The 25223-nt window shown below is 42.3% G+C and overlaps 2 protein-coding genes across 7 annotated transcripts; both read right to left on the reverse strand.

Moving 5' to 3' along the window:
- Nucleotides 1-289: 289 nt before the first annotated feature.
- Nucleotides 290-1710, reverse strand: LOC139753789 (uncharacterized). The gene is made up of 2 exons (XM_071670654.1): nt 1555-1710; nt 290-788 (listed from the first exon to the last, which is right to left on the reverse strand). Exons 1-2 carry the CDS (start codon nt 1564-1566, stop codon nt 423-425), a joined length of 378 nt encoding a protein of 125 aa, XP_071526755.1. The 5' UTR covers nt 1567-1710; the 3' UTR covers nt 290-422.
- Nucleotides 1711-11192: 9482 nt separating this feature from the next.
- Nucleotides 11193-24338, reverse strand: LOC139753790 (glycoprotein-N-acetylgalactosamine 3-beta-galactosyltransferase 1-like). 6 transcript variants are annotated; one of them, XR_011713772.1, is made up of 7 exons: nt 22815-23178; nt 15418-15705; nt 14876-15059; nt 14515-14671; nt 14123-14265; nt 13053-13496; nt 11193-11704 (listed from the first exon to the last, which is right to left on the reverse strand). XR_011713772.1 is itself a non-coding variant. In XM_071670656.1 (6 exons), exons 1-6 carry the CDS (start codon nt 20688-20690, stop codon nt 13347-13349), a joined length of 1011 nt encoding a protein of 336 aa, XP_071526757.1. In that variant the 5' UTR covers nt 20691-22768; the 3' UTR covers nt 12841-13346. The 6 variants fall into 6 exon arrangements, 4 of the variants coding, with proteins under 4 accessions (XP_071526757.1, XP_071526756.1, XP_071526758.1 ...); XR_011713771.1 differs by having other exon boundaries at nt 11193-11711; XM_071670656.1 differs by lacking the exons at nt 11193-11704; nt 22815-23178 and adding an exon at nt 20602-22768 and having other exon boundaries at nt 12841-13496.
- Between the last annotated feature and the right edge of the window lie 885 nt (nt 24339-25223).

Below are 25223 nucleotides of genomic sequence, written 5' to 3' on the forward strand. Positions count from 1 at the left end.
CAGTGCCTTTCAGTAACTCTGTTGGTCTGAGTTCCTCTGATTCCTGTTTGAAGGCAACACTTGTTCAAGAACAAATATGAGAAAGACTTTTGTTTTCCCGAACTTTGTTTATTGAGTTGTACTGTAACACCGCTAGCTCTTGAAGGTAAAAGAGAAATCATTTGAGAAAAGATGGTACATTTATTTAGACCTTTTTCATCTGGAAATTCTTTTATTGAACAGTATGAAAGCTCTTTTCTCTGAACATAGGGAATAATTAGGAAGAAAGTTTATAGCAATATCAAACAGCTTTCTTTTTCATAATTGCATTTAATAGTCTGTACATACAGATTGTACTCGTGGTCTAAGTAACTATAATTTCTCTTTCATCTTCTGCATGGATTAGGTGGTGGTGATGGTAGGTGGAGACGGTGGCGGAGACCTCATTGCTCCAAAGGCTTCTGGATCTGCTGACCGTCGGAGAGCAGAAAGGCACTAGGTCCATCCAGCACGATGGTGGCGTAAGGTTCCTTGAATACAATTAGTTGTCCCCAGGAGGTCACCATGCCGGATTCGCCAATAACGTGGCGCTTGACCCTGTGGAGGTTATCATCGAACTGGATATTCTTTCCAGACAAGGTCACGATGCCGGTTGGCCCGATACTCGCAATGTCGTGGACGAAATCGTGGCTGAAGAGTTCGTAGGTGCCGTCTTTGCGCAGAATGCCAGAGTACCCAATGTTGCCAGCAGGGAGCACCCAGCCCGTGGGGAGGGCTCCCACGGTGGCCACAACCACTGCTACCACAATCTGCAAGAACACAACACAACACTCTCACAACCACATAAACTACAACTTACAATGCTATCCTTATAACCAGCTGGTACATGGGATTTGATCCTAATATCAGGGTATCATGGAACTATATATTGCATTCGAAATTGTGATATCACAACCCTATAAGCTACAACCTATTGTGCCACACTTACGAACTTTCTGCCAGACTATTATACCCAATGGTGCACGTGTATCATAATGTTGAATTTAGGTTAACGTCCAAAGATTAATAAGTTTAAGCGAATAATTGATTTAGTTAATTAATCACTTAATTCAAGGACCTTCTTTAAGGTGCTCCTGCAACTTAAAGGAAGCGCTACGATGATTAGCAGGGAAATGATGGATTCCTTTCGTTCGGAAACGATGATGCAAATACAGCCTCGCCAGTGATGATATTCCACGCACTGTGTAAGATCTTGTAGGAGGAATATATATATATATATATATATATATATATATATATATATATATATATATATATATATATATATATATATATATATATATATATATATAGATATGGTGTACAAATACATATGTAACACTTAATTCAGAAATTTGTTCATTTCCGTAACATGTTTCACAGCTTGTTTTTCTAAAAGTGCTTTATCTAATATGCAAGGAACTGCAAATGCTTGGGAATATGATGATTCTTCGACCATATCGACTACATGAAATATCCACGCAGATCAACGTGGCTGGCTAATCTGAGAAGACTTGTGTCTGTTGAAGTACTCACCAAGAACCTCATAATTGCTGGCCTGTTTGTGCGTCTGTGTTTCGAGGATCCAAGCGTAGCTATGCACTGCTTGACGCTCCTCCCGCCTTTATATACCCTTGTCCTGCTGCTGGAGGCGTCATCCAAGGTCTGCCGGCCACCTGAACATGAATTTCAGGGCGCTAGCTACACCCATCCCGCGCCTCGTTCATCATCCCACGAGGATAAGTCACCACCGCTTCTGTGACGGTCGTGATGTGCGAGTCTCCAGTACTTCTGTTATCGGTTGTGGATCTGTACAGAGGCCATTAATGGGTGTAGGGAAATGTCCACTATTGCTCATCACCCCCCAGCATCTTCTCTTAAGGACCACAGTAGACTTACGCAGACACTAACGCATCCAGGCGTGCAGTGTGTGTGTGTGTGTGTGTGTGTGTGTGTGTGTGTGTGTGTGTGTGTGTGTGTGTGTGTGTGTGTGTGTGTGTATGAGTATTATCATAACTACTCCAGGATCCCTTCTACGTGGCTCCAGCAACTTTAAGCTGCAGTCTGTTCAAAAACAGGGAGCTTACATGGAGCCAGATAGTCCGCAACGAAGCTGTACTCCATTCGGTCCACTAACAATGACGGAACCTTGCAGAAGGCGTAAACATTTGTGGACGGAGGCTGGTAACACCCACAGAGAGAGCCTCAAGGTGTAGTGCTTAGCCCCATTTTATTCACTGTACTAATCTATGCATTACTAAAATCGATTCCACAGTATCCCAGACATATCACTATTAGTTATGTTCTTGTACATACCAAAACATATCGTGAAATGCAAACTATTCTTAGGTGCATACACATAGCCTGTGAAGGCCTTGGCTTCATGATTTCTGTAGATCAAACAAAGGCCTTCAATAAACGAATTGGTAACGGCAGGAATGGACCATCTTAGATGACTATGTCTCCTCCCTTAAGTATCTTGGTGTCTCAGGCCCATGTGCTGCAGCTAATGTGCAAAAACTGATTCGACAATGCACAGATAAAGTTCTTAGAGCTATTGCAGGGCACAATCCTAATTGTGATGCAACCATCAGAATTGTTAATATGATGTACTTAGCTTGTATTAGGTCTCTGATAGATTACCACGCACCAGTTTTGGTCCTACACAACAGGAAAGGTATCAACAAACTTGAAAAAAATGCAAAATGAAGCTTTAAGAATCATACTTAGCTGCCCAAAGTCCACTCAAGTATCCACGATGCAGAAAGAACTTGGTATACCCAACACTGAAGACAGAATACTTGAAATCAAACTTATGATTTGACTGAAACTTTTGCGCGGTGATCCAGATAAAGTTGGCTTTAACGAATTCTTAAACCGTACATGCCACGGCAAAAATAACAACCAACCACATGACAATGTTTGGAGTATATAACTAGTATAAAATCAGGAAGCAGCAGCATTTCCTGTCTCCCAGGCAGATAACTCCCTTTGGCGTCACTGCTCCAACTTATCCACCCAAGAATCTAATTACTTATGATCTTCACCTTCAACACTTAGCCAAAACCAGGATTCTTGAACATATGCAGAAACTCCAGACTGACAACAACATAACCCAGTGCATCTATACTGACGGTTTTCACGATTCTGCCACTGGGAGGGTAGGTGCCGCAAAGCTGCCAGTGTGATCTAACTAGATAGTAATAGATCAGAGAAAATTTTTAGAATAAACAACTACTGCTAAACTAAGGCTAGGCTATAGGCACTAGTGGTGCTTTGGCCAAGCTGATGTTTGACCTAGCTGATATCTGGCCTAGCTGATGTTTGGCCTAGCTGATGTTTGGTCTAGCTGGAGATGTTAGTTATGTGAACTGTAAAGTTTGTGGTCAAAGATTTGGACACAAATAGATCACTATGTCTTAGAGTGTGAAAAAAAATAGAGACTTTTAGGGATAGATCTAAACAAACCATGCAAGAAATGTCACAACACTTCATTGTTCATAACAGAATACTTGAAATGTTAGGTTTGTAACCACCTTTTGCAACTAGTCGGTAAACCTTACCATATGAAACTATGTCATGTATGTAATGAAATACTTGCTACGAATTGTAACATCTTATGTTATATCAACCCTCTGCTGTCTGACTCTTAAGATCCTTTGTGACCCCTGTAATCCTTTTGCGTTGCCGCTCACAGGATGAGCATGCTCCTGCATTCCCTTTATGGTTCCTGTTGACCTTGTGCACCTGCGACGTCGCCAGGCAAAGCAGGGAGCATTTGGCCCCCAGGTCGCGCAGATGAGACTCACTGTACCATACCTTCCGACGACGCTGGCCGTGGCGGTGGAATGATGTCTCTGTCACCAACACCGGAGGATTCGCTCAAAAAAAAAAAGGACTCTACGTTTATTCAGCTTATATCTACAAGGTCAGCTTTTGACAGTTAGTCCGTTGCATTGAGGAAAAAAGAAGTACTCCTGAATTCATAGATTATTTGCTTGTTACCAAGGGCTTCTTGCACTATGGCCAAGGACAGATATTTTTAGGATAGTAGATGTGGAGAGACAGCTAACGGTGCTTGAAGACGTAAATATCCAGTAGGATGGGAGGGGGAAAAAAAAGATAGATTTATCTGTTGCTAGGATGGGACAAAAGTATCTTTTGAGACAGGAGAGAATCAGTGAAAATGGAAGATAAAAAGATACTGAAGGAGGATTGTGTAGTGATGGGAGTCTTGACCAGAGGATGGTGTAGTGATGGGAGTCTTGACCAGAGGATTGTGTAGTGATGGGAGTCTTGACCAGAGGATTGTGTAGTGATGGGAGTCTTGACCAGAGGATGGTGTAGTGATAGGAGCCTTGACCAGAGGATTGTGTAGTGATGGGAGCCTTGACCAGAGGATGGTGTAGTGATGGGAGCCTTGACCAGAGGATTGTGTAGTGATGGGAGCCTTGACCAGAGGATGGTGTAGTGATGGGAGCCTTGACCAGAGGATGGTGGAGTGATGGCAGACAAACACACCCGACTTGTGCGAATGATGATGGCACGCGCCAGGCTTTGACCCGGTGACACACACACACACACACACACACACACACACACGTCCAGGAAGATTAAGCAAAATAGTGATACAGTCTGCAGCTAGAGACAATTTGAGAATTCTGTGTTACGGAAGACCTCATGTTAGGAAAGTATAAAAGGGTAAAGCCTCCTGGAACTTGGAATTCTGACGTGTCTTGTTTACGATATGTTTAAATCCGTTACGGAGAGAAAAATATCTGATGTAGTGTTGGGAACGCCCTCCCACTACGCGTTTTTTTTTTTTTTTTATCGCGTTTTATTCGCTTAAGCAGACTTACGGTATGTGGCATCAACAGCGCCATCTGGTGGTGTGGCTCTGGTTGGTAGTGAGATTCTACCATCACTACCACTGGCACCACTTGATAGACGGCATGACTAATCCAATCATTTCTATATAAAGGAGGTTACTTCTTTTCCATTGTTTAGTACAGTGCCAGCAGATTCGGGCCCTCCGGGGTCTAATCTTCTAGCTCCTGCGGTTGGCCAGAAACTTCTACATCTACATGGTTCACAATCTACTGTTTTTCGGACATAGTTTATGACCATAAGTTCAGTAACATACCGGATACATCTATAGCCTGAACGAATACAATATACATTATAAAACACCAACCATTGTTTTGGTCTCGGATATTGTATCATTACCTTGGAAGCCTTGACGTCTCCACAATCATCTCGTACAAACACTTGAGCCTGTGAGATACCCGGATCGCGCAACACTATCGGGTCCTCAAGTATTCAGACATCATCAAGGACACGGTCGTGTGTATATATGTTATTCAACGGTGCCTACTAGATCACTAGACAGCCTCTGGTAAAGGAAGGTCTCAGATAATATCACCGTCTCTGTGACTTTTGACCGTTCCATTATATTTCGTACCCAAATGATGACTTTCAGTCACTTGTGTAAGTTTATTTCCTTCGTCGTTCACGTCATACTCTTTAGGGTGAGGACCTTCCCATGCGAGTCTGGTGACTCTGATGCGACCAAGTGATCGGTTATTGAACAAGAAGTGACTAGCGTCCCCTCCTCCCTCTCCACGTCGACAGCGCCGGCCTGCTGACTCGAACTCGCTCCTCATGGGCTGTGGACTGTATACCCATAACATGAAAGAGGATCTTTGTCATCTCTCATTAGGTACAAATGAAACGTTCTTAGAGCTTACCTATGCCGCTCTAACAGAAAATCATGCGTCTTTGGATCTCCTCCACCAAGAAATCACCAAAGTTAATCCAAATTCAATCCAATTTTTTTTTCTTTCTAGTAGAACTATATCATAGCCCGTCCTTCAGGGTTTTTGGAGGTGTTGTAGTGGAACCGTTAGATCCACTGTTCGTTACCTGACAAGCCGTCTGGGTCCAGGCAAGTCCCCAGGCTGAACATACAGGTAGACAAGACTGGTGGTGTATGAAGCAACGAGTGGAAACAATGACGTCATATGATGATGGGGAAGAACACGTACGTTCCATCAGATGTTGTGCTTGACATGCCTGGTTTTCATGTTGGGTTTATAGTCAATAAATCAGAAACATATTCTCCAAGGCTGATCAGAATCATGTGTCCACATTGTTGATATACAAGAGGTAATCTCCATGGTAACGTAGATTGTGGTAACAGGATCTTTACCATGATCGCACTTCGTTAATTACCATTGGCGTTATTTTCCTCCATATTCTTTATTCTATCTTGCAACTTAACCATACTTTCATAAATATGTTCCATTGTACATAACACCATATCTTTCATCACAATCCTCTCTTTGATATCATCTTTTCCACTCATCATATTCTCGTCCACACCTTCACTACACCTTCGAGAGTATGTCCCAACATACCTCTATGATACTTTCCATCATACTTCCTGCAGCAGATTTCACCATACATCTGCTATGTTCTCCAACATACCTTTAGCCATGACATTTATCATCTCCACCCTATCTTCTGCCATTTGTTCCGTCCTACCACCCCACATTTTCTGCAGGATATTCCATAAAATTTTTGTGAAATATTAGTATCTTAGATATAATGAAAATAATTATATCTATTTCTGCCTGCACTGTTGGGAGAGGCAAGGTTAAGGATAGCGGAAGAAAGTCTGTTAGAAAGGTCTGGTTGAGGATATTGTGGTCAATATGGTGGCTAAATATGGTTGAGGGTATGGTGATTTGTTCTGACAGCAGTGAAATAGAAAATATGATGGTGAAGTTTGTGATATGATGGTGAATATGATGATGACTATAGTTGGTGTTGGAGAGCATATGGGAGAGTGTGGTGAAGAGAGTCTTTGGGAGTGGTCTAGGCAAGTCCTGTAACACGCCTGCCGACCTTTTACAAACACGACCTTAAGCATTGCACTCAGTTATCAATTAGCTGATCCTAAGGTGAAAGTTCAGGGACCAGAATGTATCAGCTTCTGCAACATAGCTTTGGCCTCTAACTCTGCTACTGCAAGGGTAATTGACCGTAAGGTTTTTCAAAACAGTTATGAGAAGATCGACCTGTGTCATTTAGTTTTGCATATTGACCTTTACACGTGCAAGGGCCGACCCTGGAAGATTGTTGCAATAAAATCAGACATGTAGAATCCATCATGATTGCCTCCAGTGGTTCTCCAATAGGTTACATAGCAAACTTGCAACTGATACTGGCCTATAGTTGAACGTATCATCTTACCTCCGGTCCTACAGAAAAATGACTACAATACTGGGTTTGCTTCCAGTCTTCTGGCACCGATCGCCGTTCCAGTAAGTCTGTAGACACTGTCTTAAGTGAACTGTCGAGTGGTACTGCACACTCCTCCGGTACGCAGGACGGGACACCATCAAGGTCATGTACCTTATATTGGTGGAATGACTTTATAAGTCTATGGGAGTCTCGTCCCATATTCACACCAATTTCCATGGCATACATATATATATATATATATATATATATATATATATATATATATATATATATATATATATATATTTTTTTTTTTTTTTTTTTTTTATACCTCGTCGCTGTCTCCCGCGTTTGCGAGGTAGCGCAAGGAAACAGACGAAAGAAATGGCCCAACCCCCCCCCCCCCATACACATGTACATACACACGTCCACACACGCAAATATACATACCTACACAGCTTTCCATGGTTTACCCCGGACGCTTCACATGCCTTGATTCAATCCACTGACAGCACGTCAACCCCTGTATACCACATCGCTCCAATTCACTCTATTCCTTGCCCTCCTTTCACCCTCCTGCATGTTCAGGCCCCGATCACACAAAATCCTTTTCACTCCATCTTTCCACCTCCAATTTGGTCTCCCTCTTCTCCTCGTTCCCTCCACCTCCGACACATATATCCTCTTGGTCAATCTTTCCTCACTCATTCTCTCCATGTGCCCAAACCATTTCAAAACACCCTCTTCTGCTCTCTCAACCACGCTCTTTTTATTTCCACACATCTCTCTTACCCTTACGTTACTTACTCGATCAAACCACCTCACACCACACATTGTCCTCAAACATCTCATTTCCAGCACATCCATCCTCCTGCGAACAACTCTATCCATAGCCCACGCCTCGCAACCATACAACATTGTTGGAACCACTATTCCTTCAAACATACCCATTTTTGCTTTCCGGGATAATGTTCTCGACTTCCACACATTTTTCAAGGCTCCCAAAATTTTCGCCCCCTCCCCCACCCTATGATCCACTTCCGCTTCCATGGTTCCATCCGCTGACAGATCCACTCCCAGATATCTAAAACACTTCACTTCCTCCAGTTTTTCTCCATTCAAACTCACCTCCCAGTTGACTTGACCCTCAACCCTACTGTACCTAATAACCTTGCTCTTATTCACATTTACTCTTAACTTTCTTCTTCCACACACTTTACCAAACTCCGTCACCAGCTTCTGCAGTTTCTCACATGAATCCGCCACCAGCGCTGTATCATCAGCGAACAACAACTGACTCACTTCCCAAGCTCTCTCATTCCCAACAGACTTCATACTTGCCCCTCTTTCCAAGACTCTTGCATTTACCTCCCTAACAACCCCATCCATAAACAAATTAAACAACCATGGAGACATCACACACCCCTGCCGCAAACCTACATTCACTGAGAACCAATCACTTTCCTCTCTTCCTACACGTACACATGCCTTACATCCTCGATAAAAACCTTTCACTGCTTCTAACAACTTGCCTCCCACACCATATATTCTTAATACCTTCCACAGAGCATCTCTATCAACTCTATCATATGCCTTCTCCAGATCCATAAATGCTACATACAAATCCATTTGCTTTTCTAAGTATTTCTCACATACATTCTTCAAAGCAAACACCTGATCCACACATCCTCTACCACTTCTGAAACCACACTGCTCTTCCCCAATCTGATGCTCTGTACATGCCTTCACCCTCTCAATCAATACCCTCCCATATAATTTACCAGGAATACTCAACAAACTTATACCTCTGTAATTTGAGCACTCACTCTTATCCCCTTTGCCTTTGTACAATGGCACTATGCACGCATTCCGCCAATCCTCAGGCACCTCACCATGAGTCATACACACATTAAATAACCTTACCAACCAGTCAACAACACAGTCACCCCCTTTTTTAATAAATTCCACTGCAATACCATCCAAACCTGCTGCCTTGCCGGCTTTCATCTTCCGCAAAGCTTTTACTACCTCTTCTCTGTTTACCAAATCATTTTCCCTAACCCTCTCACTTTGCACACCACCTCGACCCAAACACCCTATATCTGCCACTCTGTCATCAGACACATTCAACATATATATATATATATATATATATATATATATATATATATATATATATATATATATATATATATATATCATTCCTTTTACTTATTATACTTAACTGCCGTTTCCCGCATCATTGAGGTAGTGCCTGGAAACATATGAAGAATAGCCCATCCACACATAAACAGCCTATATCATAAAATTCAAAATCTTATGAAACATAAATTTTACTTATATAACTGAATATTTCATTGCTTTAACATGCAATACATATTCAATAACAGTAAACTTCATATAACCATTGTCTTAATCAATCAATACTGCCTTTATCCCTGGGGTTAGGGGAGAAAGAATACTTCCCACGTATTCCCTGCGTGTCGTAGAAGGCGATTAAAAGGGGAGGGAGCGTGGGGCTGGAAATCCTCCCCTCTCGTTTTTTTTTTTTTTAATTTTCCAAAAGAAGGAACAGAGAATTGGGCCAGGTGAGGGTATTCCCTCAAAGGCCCAGTCCTCTGTTCTTAACGCTACCTCGCTAATGCGGGAAATGGCGAATAGTTTGAAAGAAGAATATATATATACATATGTGTGTGTGTGTGTGTGTGTGTGTGTGTGTGTGTGTGTGTGTGTGTGTATGGTTAACAACCGCTACTGGTCCTGTTGATTGGTCCTCTGTTTTTCTTCATCATTTCCTGGTTTACTTTTAAGCATTCAGTATTTATGTTCAGCTCTTGCTCTACCTGGTTTACCTTGCCGTCATCCATAGGTCTAAGTTCACTTGCTTTGTTCTCCTTGAGTTCATATGAAATTCCATTATCTTTTTTGAGAGCCGGTTTGACTCTGTGCATTATTTTTTTTTCCCCTCCTCGTTCTCGAACAATGTCATTCAAAATGTCGACGGTTTCGTTGTCCAAATTGTACCCCCCCTTTCCTTTCCCACTCATTTAGCCATTTTAGTTCATTTTTGATGTTGAAATTCCAAATACTCTCAAACCTTCAATTTCATTTCCAGCTTTATTTATCTAATTTGCATAGTTCCTTTAGGTTTAGTTCGATCCTACTAAAGTAGTGTGGTTAACTATACCATTTTTCTCCCCCTAACCAAGCATAAGAGCCATTTTATGCTTACAAAAACGCTTTTACTAGACAAATCCCGTGGACTATGACGCTTCCCAGTGCAGCCTTCTGGGAATCCGCAACATCTGTCTTTCCTACACCGGATCTTCGTTTGGGTGTGGACGTCCAGGATGCACTTCCTTACATCCGCCAGATTCGCTTCGTCTTATCTCCCCACACCTTCCCCACAACACCTTCCCCACAACACCTTCCCCACAACACCTTCCCCACAACACCTTCCCCACAACACCTTCCAAATATGGCCGAGTGATTGTAACTCATTTCCGAATATCGTAGACTTCTTGTATCCCACGTCCAAATATCATTGATTAGTTGTACTTCTGAATATCACAAAGGCTGTAGATCACCCACAAAACGTATGTTCCACTTACAAATATCAGAGACCATGTCTGTACCTCACATCCAAATATCACAAAGTAGGGTTACCTCGCTTCCAAATATCACCACCGCCTCGCTTTACCTCACTTCCTCACAACTCTGTGCCAATTGTTTTAAATAACCTCTGGCGTCGGGTTATCCATCTGTGCACTTTGATATTTTTTTACAGTACTATTTATGAAACACAGATGTTAATGGCTTAGTTCGATTTCTAATGCATAAACTTTTTATGGTCCCTGACGTAAATTGAAGCTTGTAACGCTATTCCCATCATTCCCTGACTTTTACGAAACAAATTCCCTGAGAAATGAGACTAAATAAAGACACTTCCACTTGCTCTTTTGGTGTCCATCCAGCGTCACAGTAAGACTTCATTTATGATCATATCGTTACAACTGATAAGATTTATTTACAGTGGCGTCCGGTAACGATTACACGTTATTTATCAGATTGTTTAAGTAGGTACATACGAGTGTCCTGTCACTATCCGGCATGAAACGTAGGACTGAACACCACAGCGCGACGTAGATCATCTGATGACGCGAGTTGTAGCTACATCATCACTGTATAGATGAACTGATCCCACACATCCTGAACACTTCGGCGCTGTATTTGGGATCTAATTCCATGCGTGTGGAGCACATTAACACGACGTAGATGATCTGATTCCACACGTTTTGGACACATGAGTGTGACGCAGATGATTTGATTCCATGAGGCTTGAACACATCGGTGCGACGTGGAGAATCTGGTTCCATGCGTCCTGGAGACGCGAGTGGAACTCACACTCGCGAAGAGTTGCCGCTGGGATTCTCTACAGAAGCTGCAAACTATGATGAGCTCAGAAAACGAGATGATTAAATTTTCCAGTTTTCAAGTATCTTTTACATTAAGTGACGAAGTGTTTAAGTATATGTTTAGCTATTCTAATGAGAAAGCATCATGATCACTATCTAAATTTTCAACACCGGGAATATGTATGCAGTATTAGAAAAGAAATTAATTTTATTTCATATTTAGTTTTTTTTAGGGTTTTACACTGTAATAGCTTCTTAGTACAAGAACTGGGATCCATAGGACCCAACACCTTTCAGGAGAATTACGTTACACTTTCATATAGTTAGATTCTCCTTAAAACTAGTCCATATGAGGTTCATTTGTCTCATTTTAAAGCATTGAAGGTTCAATTTGGTGACAGAGGAATAACGTGCATTTCACCTTATTCTAATGATGTCATCACAGATTCATAAATAAACAAGAAGAAATAAATAATACATATCAAATTTGGAGTGCATTTACATATATATATATATATATATATATATATATATATATATATATATATATATATATATATATTTTTTTTTTTTTTTTTTTTTTTTCAAACTATTCGCCATTTCCCGCGTTAGCGAGGTAGCGTTAAGAACAAAGAACTGGGCCATTGAGGGAATATCCTCACCTGGCCCCCTTCTCTGTTCCTTCTTTTGGAAAATTAAAAAAAATTGAGAGGGGAGGATTTCCAGCCCCCCGCTCCCTTCCCTTTTAGTCGCCTTCTACGACACGCAGGGAATACGTGGGAAGTATTCTTTCTCCCCTATCCCCAGGGATAATATATATATATATATATATATATATATATATATATATATATATATATATATATATATATATATATATATATATATATATATATATATATATAATATATATATATATATATATATATACACATATATATACATATATATATATATATATATATATATATATATATATATATATATATATATATATATATATATATATGTATATATATATATATATATATATATATATATATATATATATATATATATATATATATATATATATATATATATATATATATATATATATACATACATATATATACACACACATATATATATATATATATATATATATATATATATATATATATATATATATATATATATATATAAGACAAATAACATTAGCGGGTTTAGAAGAGGCAAAACCAAAGGCCAGTGTACAGGATCTACAACTTCGCCCTTTGTCTTGAGGACTTCGTCGCTGTGAGCGTCCTCTCTTCCGCCAAGGGAAGTCGACCTAATGGTCAGCGTTCGGTATCTGTCGAACCACTGCAGCTGCGTAAGTCTCAAACCCCTTACGGTCATAGTAGGTGACAGGGAGAGAGCCACGGAGCCTGGTCAGTGGAGGACGCTGGTTCATCTGCTGCCACCCGACCTCAGGTTGAAGGATGCGCCACGTCAGGATGGGGGATGGAGGACGTATAATTGTTGTGGCTGCTCAGTACAGAGTGGATGGATCAGCCGTGTCTGATGCGAAATGGCTTAGGAGGAGACGACTGGTCAGTACAGATGAAGGGATCCGTCATATCTGAAGGGGAAATGGTTTGCTCCATAGAGTGAAGGGATTCACCAGGTGTGAAGGGTAGAAATTTATCATGGGTGATGGCTCAATGCAGTGAAGGGAGCCGCCATGCCTGGGAGAAGAAGGTTTACCTCCTGTGAGAGGTACTGAAGGAGGTAGAATTGGACGGGGTTCCTCACCTCGTGGAAGCTGATCACTCTGTCACTGAGGTGCTGCACGCCCTAGAACACAGAGAGTATATATGATGATGATGTTAGTCAGCCGGTGTTATATTCTCGGTCAAATGAATGGTTATATATTTCGTTATATGACGGTATACTTCGATAATGTAAACTTTGTCAGATGATGGTATATTGCTGGATGATACCATGTGTATTACACTTCTTATATCACCTTTTTTTGCAAGGTGTTCAAACTAGTTGATGCTTCAATTCGAGTGACTAAATTATAGGATATTACTTTTGTGGTGTTCATAACCGTAGCCTTTGTAATGTTCGTGTATCAAAGGCTTGATTCCTATTTCAAAGATTATGAAAATAAAAAGTTGTTGAATGTCAGGCGAAACATGACTCCTGGTTAGGACATTCAATAGGTATTATGAGAGAGAGAGAGAGAGAGAGAGAGAGAGAGAGAGAGAGAGAGAGAGAGAGAGAGAGAGAGTAACAAGACTTGGAGGTGAAGCCACACTCTGTGCTGTGCGCCACAACTACTTACCTCTTTCATGTGTGCTAATTACTCTAGACATGACTTTCTCTCTCTCTCTCTCTCTCTCTCTCTCTCTCTCTCTCTCTCTCTCTCTCTCTCTGCATAATCAGCAGTGCGGCACCAGCGCGCATCCAACACTTACGAACTCGAATGGGTATTTGCTACGTAACTTCAGCCAGCTGTACTTGGGGTCGTGCTTCGAGGCGGGGTCGATCAGCAGCCAAGGAGGATAAGGCAGGAACCGGGGCCTCCCCAGCTGGTCGCGGGTGTCCACAATCTCCACATCTACACAAGGGGAAGGATCCAAACATGCTCAGAATTAACAGACTGCAGCTACGTGCTAAATGTACATCATAATCCACATTGTCGTAGTTCTGTAAGTCTAATGTGATTTCGAAGATTTTTCTTGTCAGAAAAGGGATGATGAGAGATGGTTCTGATGGAGACGCCCTTGAAACACAGGTTTGTTCACATCAATCTGTTCATATAACTCTATCTACCTTTCGATCAAGGAGGGCGTTGCAACTGACCCACCTAAGGCATTCATGCAAGCACCCATATTGACGTCTTCGAATATCGTTGGGCCAGGGTAGTGGCACTCCTGCAGGGTGGTCTTCTGCAGTCTCCTGAGGGCGGTTTTGCTCAGGAGGTAGCCCGCGCCACCACTCATGTAGTCCACCAGCCGGCCATCCTGTAAGGGTAAATAGGGAGTAGATGGTGACGTCTACTGTTGGTGTTTGTTATAACTACCTCAGCCGTTTTCATTGTAGTCCTTCTGTTACTGTTTCTGCCCTGACTGATCTGGTACTACTACAACAACTTCAACAACAACTATATTACTCCTACTGCTACTACTACTACTACTATTCAAGCTATTACAAAAACGAAGACCCACCAGCAGGTCGAATTGGTAAGGCAGGCCGAGGTAGAGCGGCTGGGAGGCATTGAGGCCAGCGAGGAGGTTCACCAGATGCCGGTAGATGACGAAGGTGTCGTCGTCAGTCTTCAGGAACCAGTCGGCACGGGAGGAGTCCAGCGCCCGGAACCCTTCCAGCACTTTACCCCACAACTCGTCGTAACTGGAGCGAGAGAGAGAGAGAGAGAGAGAGAGAGAGAGAGAGAGAGAGAGAGAGTCGGTCAAAATAATAACTTTTCTCACTACTGATTTCATTACGCATTAAATCGCATCATGTCAAATACCGATATTTCTTCACTTCAGCCATATCATTTCTCATTCCAGATTCCCTGAAGGAAGATTCGCCCCTCCCTAGCGTTTTGCTAACCTACTACAGGTTAAGTTAACCTCGGTTTACACCTTAAACTACCAACAACCGAATCTAACCTAAACTACCTTGACTTAAGGAAATGTTGGTGAAATGAGGACGAATTCTTCAGCTAAGCCGTTATTGGATGTGAACGTAAGAAATACCTTCTCACCTTGAGTAATTGGATATGATGACCCTAGGGAGTTCAGGGTGTGTGGCAGAGGTGAGGTAGAGCGTGGCAGGGCAGGCGTTTGGGTCCTCCTCGTTGGCCCAGGTGGCCCTGACATGACGGGCGCGGCCCTCGTGGTGTTGTGGGGAGGTGACCACCATACACAGGACCCGGAGGTGGGAGGAGGAGGAGGAGGTGGACGCGTCAGGAGAAATAGCACCGCCAGGGGTCCGACGGAAGCGTCCGGCTGGTAGAGTGGGTCGAGTGTGGTCAGCTAATAGTCTCCCACAGCTGGTAGGGGGAGAGAGAGACCAGAGTCGCCTCTGTTAACAAGGTGGTTGGTGATCCCAAGGATGACACGTTACAAATGCTACACTAAAATTGACGATTCTTTCAGGTCATCAACGTAAGGGGAGTTATGACTGCAAAAAAAAGAAGTTTTTGAGCTTCATTAGTAGGTCTTCTACTCGTTGCGTTTGAACTTTAGGAATGAAAAGGATTGAAATGTAGCACACATTGGATAATTACTCCACGGGTGATGCAGACAGTGAATTTTGTATCATTAACCTTTGTATTAATAATCAAAATTTATTGATGCGACCTTCCGGTGAGGTCAAGAACAATAGCAAAGTTGCCGATGCTTTAGTAAGACCTTTCCCAGGTGCAGGCGAGGTAGATGAGACCTCTGAACCACTTTGTAATCCTTTCTCACACTTGGATCGTGATTAGGAAGACGGGAGTAATTGCATTATCATGACTAAGGATCGACTAGAGTGAGGGGATGCAGAGCGCTGGGAACCCCGGCTGTTCAGTACACGGTGACTTCCTAACCCAGCGAGTTCATGAAAGGCAACTAACGAAGCAAAATCAAGTGTCATCAAACATTCTAGAAATCCTGTATCTAAGATGGCGTTGAAAGATGCCACAGAATGTATGCAAAGCCAAGAACCTCCACCAACCTACCCCTCTGAAAAAAAAAATGCTTTAGAATCAATAGGATTTTTACGAATTTTTGCATAATTTGTATATCAAAAATTTAACAGAGATAGAATACTGGAAGCCAAAGGTGTGTGATGCTGATTTTTTTTTTTTTTTTTTTTTTTTTTTTTTTTATACTTTGTCGCTGTCTCCCGCGTTTGCGAGGTAGCGCAAGGAAACAGACGAAAGAAATGGCCCAACCCCCCCCCCCATACACATGTACATACACACGTCCACACACGCAAATATACATACCTACACAGCTTTCCATGGTTTACCCCAGACGCTTCACATGCCTTGCTTCAATCCACTGACAGCACGTCAACCCCTGTATACCACATGACTCCAATTCACTCTATTTCTTGCCCTCCTTTCACCCTCCTGCATGTTCAGGCCCCGATCACACAAAATCTTTTTCACTCCATCTTTCCACCTCCAATTTGGTCTCCCTCTTCTCCTCGTTCCCTCCACCTCCGACACATATATCCTCTTGGTCAATCTCTCCTCACTCATTCTCTCCATGTGCCCAAACCATTTCAAAACACCCTCTTCTGCTCTCTCAACCACGCTCTTTTTATTTCCACACATCTCTCTTACCCTTACGTTACTTACTCGATCAAACCACCTCACACCACACATTGTCCTCAAACATCTCATTTCCAGCACATCCATCCTCCTGCGCACATCTCTATCCATAGCCCACGCCTCGCAACCATACAGCATTGTTGGAACCACTATTCCCTCAAACATACCCATTTTTGCTTTCCGAGATAATGTTCTCGACTTCCACACATTTTTCAAGGCTCCCAAAATTTTCGCCCCCTCCCCCACCCTATGATCCACTTCCGCTTCCATGGTTCCATCCGCTGACAGATCCACTCCCAGATATCTAAAACACTTCACTTCCTCCAGTTTTTCTCCATTCAAACTCACCTCCCAATTGACTTGACCCTCACCCCTACTGTACCTAATAACCTTGCTCTTATTCACATTTACTCTCAACTTTCTTCTTCCACACACTTTACCAAACTCAGTCACCAGCTTCTGCAGTTTCTCACATGAATCAGCCACCAGCGCTGTATCATCAGCGAACAACAATTGACTCACTTCCCAAGCTCTCTCATCCCCAACAGACTTCATACTTGCCCCTCTTTCCAGGACTCTTGCATTTACCTCCTTTACAACCCCATCCATAAACAAATTAAACAACCATGGAGACATCACACACCCCTGCCGCAAACCTACATTCACTGAGAACCAATCACTTTCCTCTCTTCCTACACGTACACATGCCTTACATCCTCGATAAAAACTTTTCACTGCTTCTAACAACTTGCCTCCCACACCATATATTCTTAATACCTTCCACAGAGCATCTCTATCAACTCTATCATATGCCTTCTCCAGATCCATAAATGCTACATACAAATCCATTTGCTTTTCTAAGTATTTCTCACATACATTCTTCAAAGCAAACACCTGATCCACACATCCTCTACCACTTCTGAAACCGCACTGCTGATATATATATATATAAATATATATATATATATATATATATATATATATATATATATATATATATATATATATATATATATATATATATATATTATATATATATATATATTTTTTTTTTTTTTTTTTGCCGCTGTCTCCCGCGTTTGCGAGGTAGCGCAAGGAAACAGACGAAAGAAATGGCCTAACCCACCCCCATACACATGTATATACATACGTCCACACACGCAAATATACATACCTATACAGCTTTCCATGGTTTACCCCAGACGCTTCACATGCCTTGATTCAATCCACTGACAGCACGTCAACCCCGGTATACCACATCGCTCCAATTCACTCTATTCCTTGCCCTCCTTTCACCCTCCTGCATGTTCAGGCCCCGATCACACAAAATCTTTTTCACTCCATCTTTCCACCTCCAATTTGGTCTCCCTCTTCTCCTCGTTCCCTCCACCTCCGACACATATATTCTCTTGGTCAATCTTTCCTCACTCATTCTCTCCATGTGCCCGAACCATTTCAAAACACCCTCTTCTGCTCTCTCAACCACGCTCTTTTTATTTCCACACATCTCTCTTACCCTTACGTTACTCACTCGATCAAACCACCTCACACCACACATTGTCCTCAAACATCTCATTTCCAGCACATCCATCCTCCTGCGCACAACTCTATCCATAGCCCACTCCTCGCAACCATACAACATTGTTGGAACCACTATTCCTTCAAACATACCCATTTTTGCTTTCCGAGATAATGTTCTCGACTTCCACACATTCTTCAAGGCTCCCAGAATTTTCGCCCCCTCCCCCACCCTATGATCCACTTCCGCTTCCATGGTTCCATCCGCTGCCAGATCCACTCCCAGATATCTAAAACACTTCACTTCCTCCAGTTTTTCTCCATTCAAACTCACCTCCCAATTGACTTGACCCTCAACCCTACTGTACCTAATAACCTTGCTCTTATTCACATTTACTCTTAACTTTCTTCTTCCACACACTTTACCAAACTCAGTCACCAGCTTCTGCAGTTTCTCACATGAATCAGCCACCAGCGCTGTATCATCAGCGAACAACAACTGACTCACTTCCCAAGCTCTATATATATATATATATATATATATATATATATATATATATATATATATATATATATATATATATATAACCATGTAATCAGCATATATCTGATGTAAACTGTTTACCACTTTACATATCAAGTCCACGCATATTTGGACCTCACTCTGTTGGAAAACCTGTTGTGCGTGGAAAGCGCCGCCACCCCGCAAAAAAGAAGAAAACAATAATGTAACAAAAATCTACAAAATCTAGAAAGGCGTTTTGGGATCACCAGGTTGCAAGGTCGATGCCTCGCATGATATGGTAATACTGCACTGGACGCCGCCTGTGATATGGTAATACTGCAATGTGAACAAACTTGCCTCTTTTAGCGTTCAATGGCGGGTATATTTACCTCTCATATGAACGCCTGCCTGCTCTCCCCGGCCATGGCTCTTCTCTACATCGTTAACAACTTGGTTTCGAACATGAGTCACAGAGGCGAGTAATCTAGGTCAGGTAGCCATGAAAAATATCGAAAACTGTTGTTAGATGAAAGATATTTGTGATCGGTTTTCGCCCCAGTTGATGTATTGATACTTTATGCATGTATCGCACCAACACCGTGTAACTCATCAAGTACATGCACCAGAAATCCTCGCCTAGGGCGCCACAATACTGTAAGGCATGTTACAGTGTCGCACAGTGCCACACAGTGTGGCACAGCGCTGCGCAGTCTAGCACAGTACCAAATACTTTAACACATCTCCACACAGTTTAACACAGTACCACACAATGTAACACTGCACCATACAGTTTAGCATAGTACCACATTGTCTGGCACAACACCATACAGTGTGGCACAGCGCCACATAGTCTGGCACAACACCACACAGTGTGGCACAGCGCCACATAGTCTGGCACAGCACCACATAGTCTGGCACAGCATCACAGTGTGGCACAGCACTACACAGTATGGCAGCCAGCTTCTACTGTTAACTGATATCCTTATCACCCCCTTTCTCCTGTCGGCTTATCTCCCGCTCGTACAAGCTTATCTCATCCGTTTCATAAGTCAAGAAATAATCAGAAGGCCCTTTGTGTGGGACAAAATAAAAAAGTAATAGTAGTTGTAGCAATGATGATAACGGTACTACTACTTCTACTACTACTACTACTACTATCAATGATAATGACAATGATAATGATAATAATGATAATAATAATAATGATAATAATAATAATAATAATAATAATAATAATAATAATGATGATGATGATAGTAATAATGATAATAATAATCATAATGATAATAATAATAATAATAATAATAATAATAATAATAACAATAATGATAATTCCAAACTTAACCTTTTGCAAGAAAATATATATAGATTTTCTTTTTCACAAACAAAGGCATTTTTCATTTCATTATTGACTGACGTATCTTTTACCCTATCCTTGACACCGGTGGTCTGTTCAGATATCGAGAGAGAGAGAGAGAGAGAGAGAGAGAGAGAGAGAGAGAGAGAGAGAGAGAGAGAGAGAGAGAGAGGAATGCTGGAGGAATGTTCGTCTCCCACGCGACTCGGTAGACCCGACAGAGCCACAAGTTACTTATACTTACCCGATGGTACAGCACACTCGCCACACGAGTAGTGAGAAACCTAGGGCGAATATAAGCCCAGCGAGAATCCTCATAATTCTCGCATCCATCTTCGCTACGTCGCGCACTTATCAAAACAAATCGTACCGTCCAAGAAATATGTATCTACCTACAATTACCGACGTACACTTGCGCACACCGCTAGTCTCTCCGACTCCCACATCAAACAGTACGAGGGGGTGGGGTAGTGAGGCTCTGATAAGGCCTCCCTGGCATGGCTTGTCGTGAGATAACACAACACAGTCAGGCGAACACGTTAGCATGACTCCATTCTCGTCCGAGCCTCATATGAGGAGATAGTTACGAAGCTGTTGTCATAAGTTGAACTGCTTGTTGTACCAGTTTTCCCGCTTCACAAACTGTAGTTAGGGTTCGAAAGTTGGTTTTGGTTTGCGACTCTTTGTTTCTCCTGCCATTTTACGTGTTCACGACAGTGTTTGGGGGGGGGGGGGGTTACGTAGAGAGAGAGAGAGAGAGAGAGAGAGAGAGAGAGAGAGAGAGAGAGAGAGAGAGTCTGCTTTATGATAGCAATAAACTTGTAGAGTTAGAAACTTGCTAGAGATGACACTGTGTCAAACGCATTTTCTTTAATGCTTGATTTTCGACTGTGTTAAAATCGCTCCTAATGAGATGACTTCCTTGGAGACTTGTATATGAATTGGTCTTTGTTAGAGTGATGGTTTCGTAGCATTATAACGTATGATAACTAATTGATGTAAGAGTTAAGAGGTTACAAGTCTTGCCAGTATGTTTCAGCTTAATCTACAGATCATGATGATCATAATAATTACGTATATGTACTATGTATCAACAGTACTATATAGCACAATCTTTTCGTGACACATCCAAACATTTGGTTATCAATTATCTGAGTCGTAAGGCATCAAAGAAATTGTGAGTGTATTTGATTTGTCTCGTATTTTCACTTCATTTTTTTTTTCTTTACGACGAAACTTCAGTCGCAGACAAGAGATAAGGCATCGATGCTACGTCGTAAGTCAGATGTGAGAGCGTTAAAGCGATATGGGAGAAAGAATGGAAGAAGAAGGATCTAATTTAGGGAAAGAAAGATTTACGAGAGTGTTGTCCAATGAACCGCAGATGCATAACGATGCTCCGGAGCGTGGACTTGCTGGTGGTCCAAAACATAGGTGGGTTAAGTGATACATCATTATGAACGAAGAGAACGAGGCTTCGAACCTCCCCGAACCACCTGTGTGAGAGGATTCTAACTGTTCCTGTTGGTTTACGTTCATATCTGCTCAGCAGAGAATGAGAGGAAGTCACGCCCTTGTATTAGGAGTTTAAGTTATCAAAGGAAGTTGTAATGTGTAATTAGACCGAAGAGCAGCGATAGGCGAAGCTAAGGAAATTATTGTTAGTCGAGGAGACGAATCTCCAGCTTAATGACGTCCAGTTTTGGAGATTTTATGCCCATGAGCAATTCACTTTGTTGACAGCTGGTCACTGCAATTTGCCAGGGAATTTAGAAAATAATATAACGTAGGTTTTTTTTTCGGTTAGGTCAGGTTAGGTTACTCTACCTTATCATAACACAGTGTCAAACATCGACAGAATGCTTTGATTATTGACACATCTCACGGAGTACGGCATGCAGACGACCAGCCAACTTGATCCCTTAGTGTCAACTTGGTCATTTGCCATCTCCCGATTCCTTAATCACTTCACACTCCTGACACCCTTGATAACCTCCACGCCCCTCTCAACCATCCACTTTACCCAATTTCTTGCATTAGTTTCTCTCATTATCAAAATTACCTCCTTTCTCAGTCAACACAGCCCCTGCCTAAATGCCCTGAGGACGCCCGAATCGAAGCTCTGTCGAGTTCTTCTGTCTTGACAGGTATAGACAGAGAGCTGAACACATTCAACCACCCATCTACTTTAGGCGTGTCCCACACGACTGTTGTCTTCTGTTATACAATAGCTGCCAAGTAATGCAGTTTACGTAACTATGATATGGACTTAACATTCTACTTTCACCGTCCCTGACGTTCAATTACTCTTAGGTTCAACGCTGAAATGATGGCTCTGTCGATTTACCGTTATCATCAACGGTCAAATCGCTCCTCCCTTCTTCACCAGTATCATCCCAGAGAGTCGTCACGAATCTTAGGTAAGTAGAGAGAGAAGAGGGAACACTTGTCACTTACCAGATGTATATGTTTATCACTGTCAAGCACAGGGAGATGGCCAGGAACACACACATCACTCGCCTGGATGTAGTCCTACTCAGGAGGAGGTTCATTTCGTGCTTCATTTGGGAGGAGTTTTCAGCGGACGCCAACGCTGAGCAACGGAGGTCTGCTAACGACACTTCACTACCACTGCACCGGGAGGGTTCTGACGTCAACAGAGTGGCCTAACGTGTGCTGAAGGCGAGGGACAACTATATGTTGGTCGGCTGGGTGGTTGGGTGGTTGACGTGACGATCGAACATCGTCCACGCCACTTCTTGCCTCACGCCCGCCGCGATAGCGTTTAGTTGGACGATAATACGATAGAGAGCCGCGAGCTGCGGACACGCAAGGCCCACGGCGGATATTTGAGGCGGGAACACTTGTCGACATCCAGCACCCTCACCAGAACGAACAGCCTTAGTAATATATCTTCTGCTGTTTATGTATGGCTCTCTCTCTCTCTCTCTCTCTCTCTCTCTCTCTCTCTCTCTCTCTCTCTCTCTCTCTCTCTCTCTCTCTCTCTGTATATATATATATATATATATATATATATATATATATATATATATACATGGGGCTTTAGGGGTTCGTCTGGGGATAAGGAAAGGTGTGGGCAAACTGAATAAGCTGCCTTTTCTATACATGGAAGGGATCCCAGGGGCGGGATAAGGGGAGTGAATGCCTTATTGACCCTTATGTAAAGTATAGGAACCGACGCAATACACATCTGGCCAACAAGGTCATTCTTTTTTTTGTACGTTATTTTGTTTTTTGGTCACTCGTGATACACTCTGTTCGCCCTGTTTGTACAGCCTCTTGATGCTATCAGTGAAATACAATCTGGCAACGTCACCAAGCGAACATGGTACAGTGAGCCTAGCAGATTACACCAGATCAACTCTCGTTAGTACAGTGCCCCTAGTACAGTGTCCGTGGTACAGTCTCCTAGTACAGTCTTCCTAGTACAGCCTGTTAAGTGCAGTCTCCTTTGTACAGCCTCTCTGCTATAGCTTTCCTATTACATTCTTTCTAGCACAGTTTTCCTAGTGCAGTCATCCTAGCACAATCTTCTAGACCAGCCTCCCTTGTACAGTTTCCCTAACATCCATAAACAAGTGCACAGCTAAACTAGCAAACAGGCTTAGTCTTCCCTGTACTTATGAGTAACTCAGCTACTGTACTACTGTAACGGAACTGTGTATTTTCAGCCGAAGAGCTGCTTGAATTTACACACACACACACACACACACACACACACACACACACACACACACACACACACACACACACACAATAACCATCAAATAGATCTAGATACAACGTAAGATATGTCTAAGAGTCTCACTTGTGCTCGCTGATCGCCTCTCCTTACCCCTGAGACAGAGGATCTTGTTCAGGTGTTGAGCGAACAATGTGTATCGCACAACATGTACAGAGACAGTGGATAACACAGGAAAGACTGAGATCCTTTGTCTGTTGCTTGATCTTGGCTGATCAGGAGCCATGTGACCTTTCTCTCTCTCTCTCTCTTTATCTTTCTATCAGGCTTCTATCTTTATCTTATCTGCCCAACCTGCAATCATCTACTTATCTGTTGAAATGTTCATTATATTTACTTTCACATTTACTGTACTTTTGAATCTATATGGTCCCACACGCAGACAAACAGACACACACACACACACACACACACACACACACACACACACACACACACACACACACACACATCCACAACAAGGGTATAAAACTCTCTCTCCATAACATAAAAGTGGTAATACCAGAGAGAGAGAGAGAGAGAGAGAGAGAGAGAGAGAGAGAGAGAGAGAGAGAGAGAGAGAGAGAGATTATATGATAATTATTGACACTCCCACACTAAACCTTTCCATGATGACAATAATCCCACACACATCCCCCTCCGCACTGATGCCTTCCCCTCACGATACCACTCCCGCTTCACAGAGGTGTATCACCTCCCCTCCTACTGGTCGGGGCACACACCAAATGGTTCAGCAGTAATCGAATATTGGACCCACCTGTTCCCGGGGCCTCCATACTCTCTCTTTCTCGCTGCGTTTTCTGTGGTTTCTCCATTCTATGGCTCCCCAAACCCACTTTCCATATTCATTAATGATACCTTCAATCTCCATGGTTGACATTATATTTCTTTTTCCCGTAATGTATCTTATTTCTACTCCTGTAACAATAAACTTATTCCTATTAAAGATTCGTTCATAAAAAGGACTTTAAATGCTTCTTTAAACTTTCACTTTAGTCGTTGCTTTTGTCTTGGGTGATTAAGCCGTTTGAATATTGTTCGACTAATCAGCTTGTTTAACTGACCGTCTCTTACTCTCCCTAATTCTGTCCTTATGTCTATCC

Source organism: Panulirus ornatus, chromosome 15 (genome assembly GCF_036320965.1).
Source record: "Panulirus ornatus isolate Po-2019 chromosome 15, ASM3632096v1, whole genome shotgun sequence".
Classification (NCBI taxonomy): Eukaryota; Metazoa; Arthropoda; class Malacostraca; order Decapoda; family Palinuridae; genus Panulirus; species Panulirus ornatus.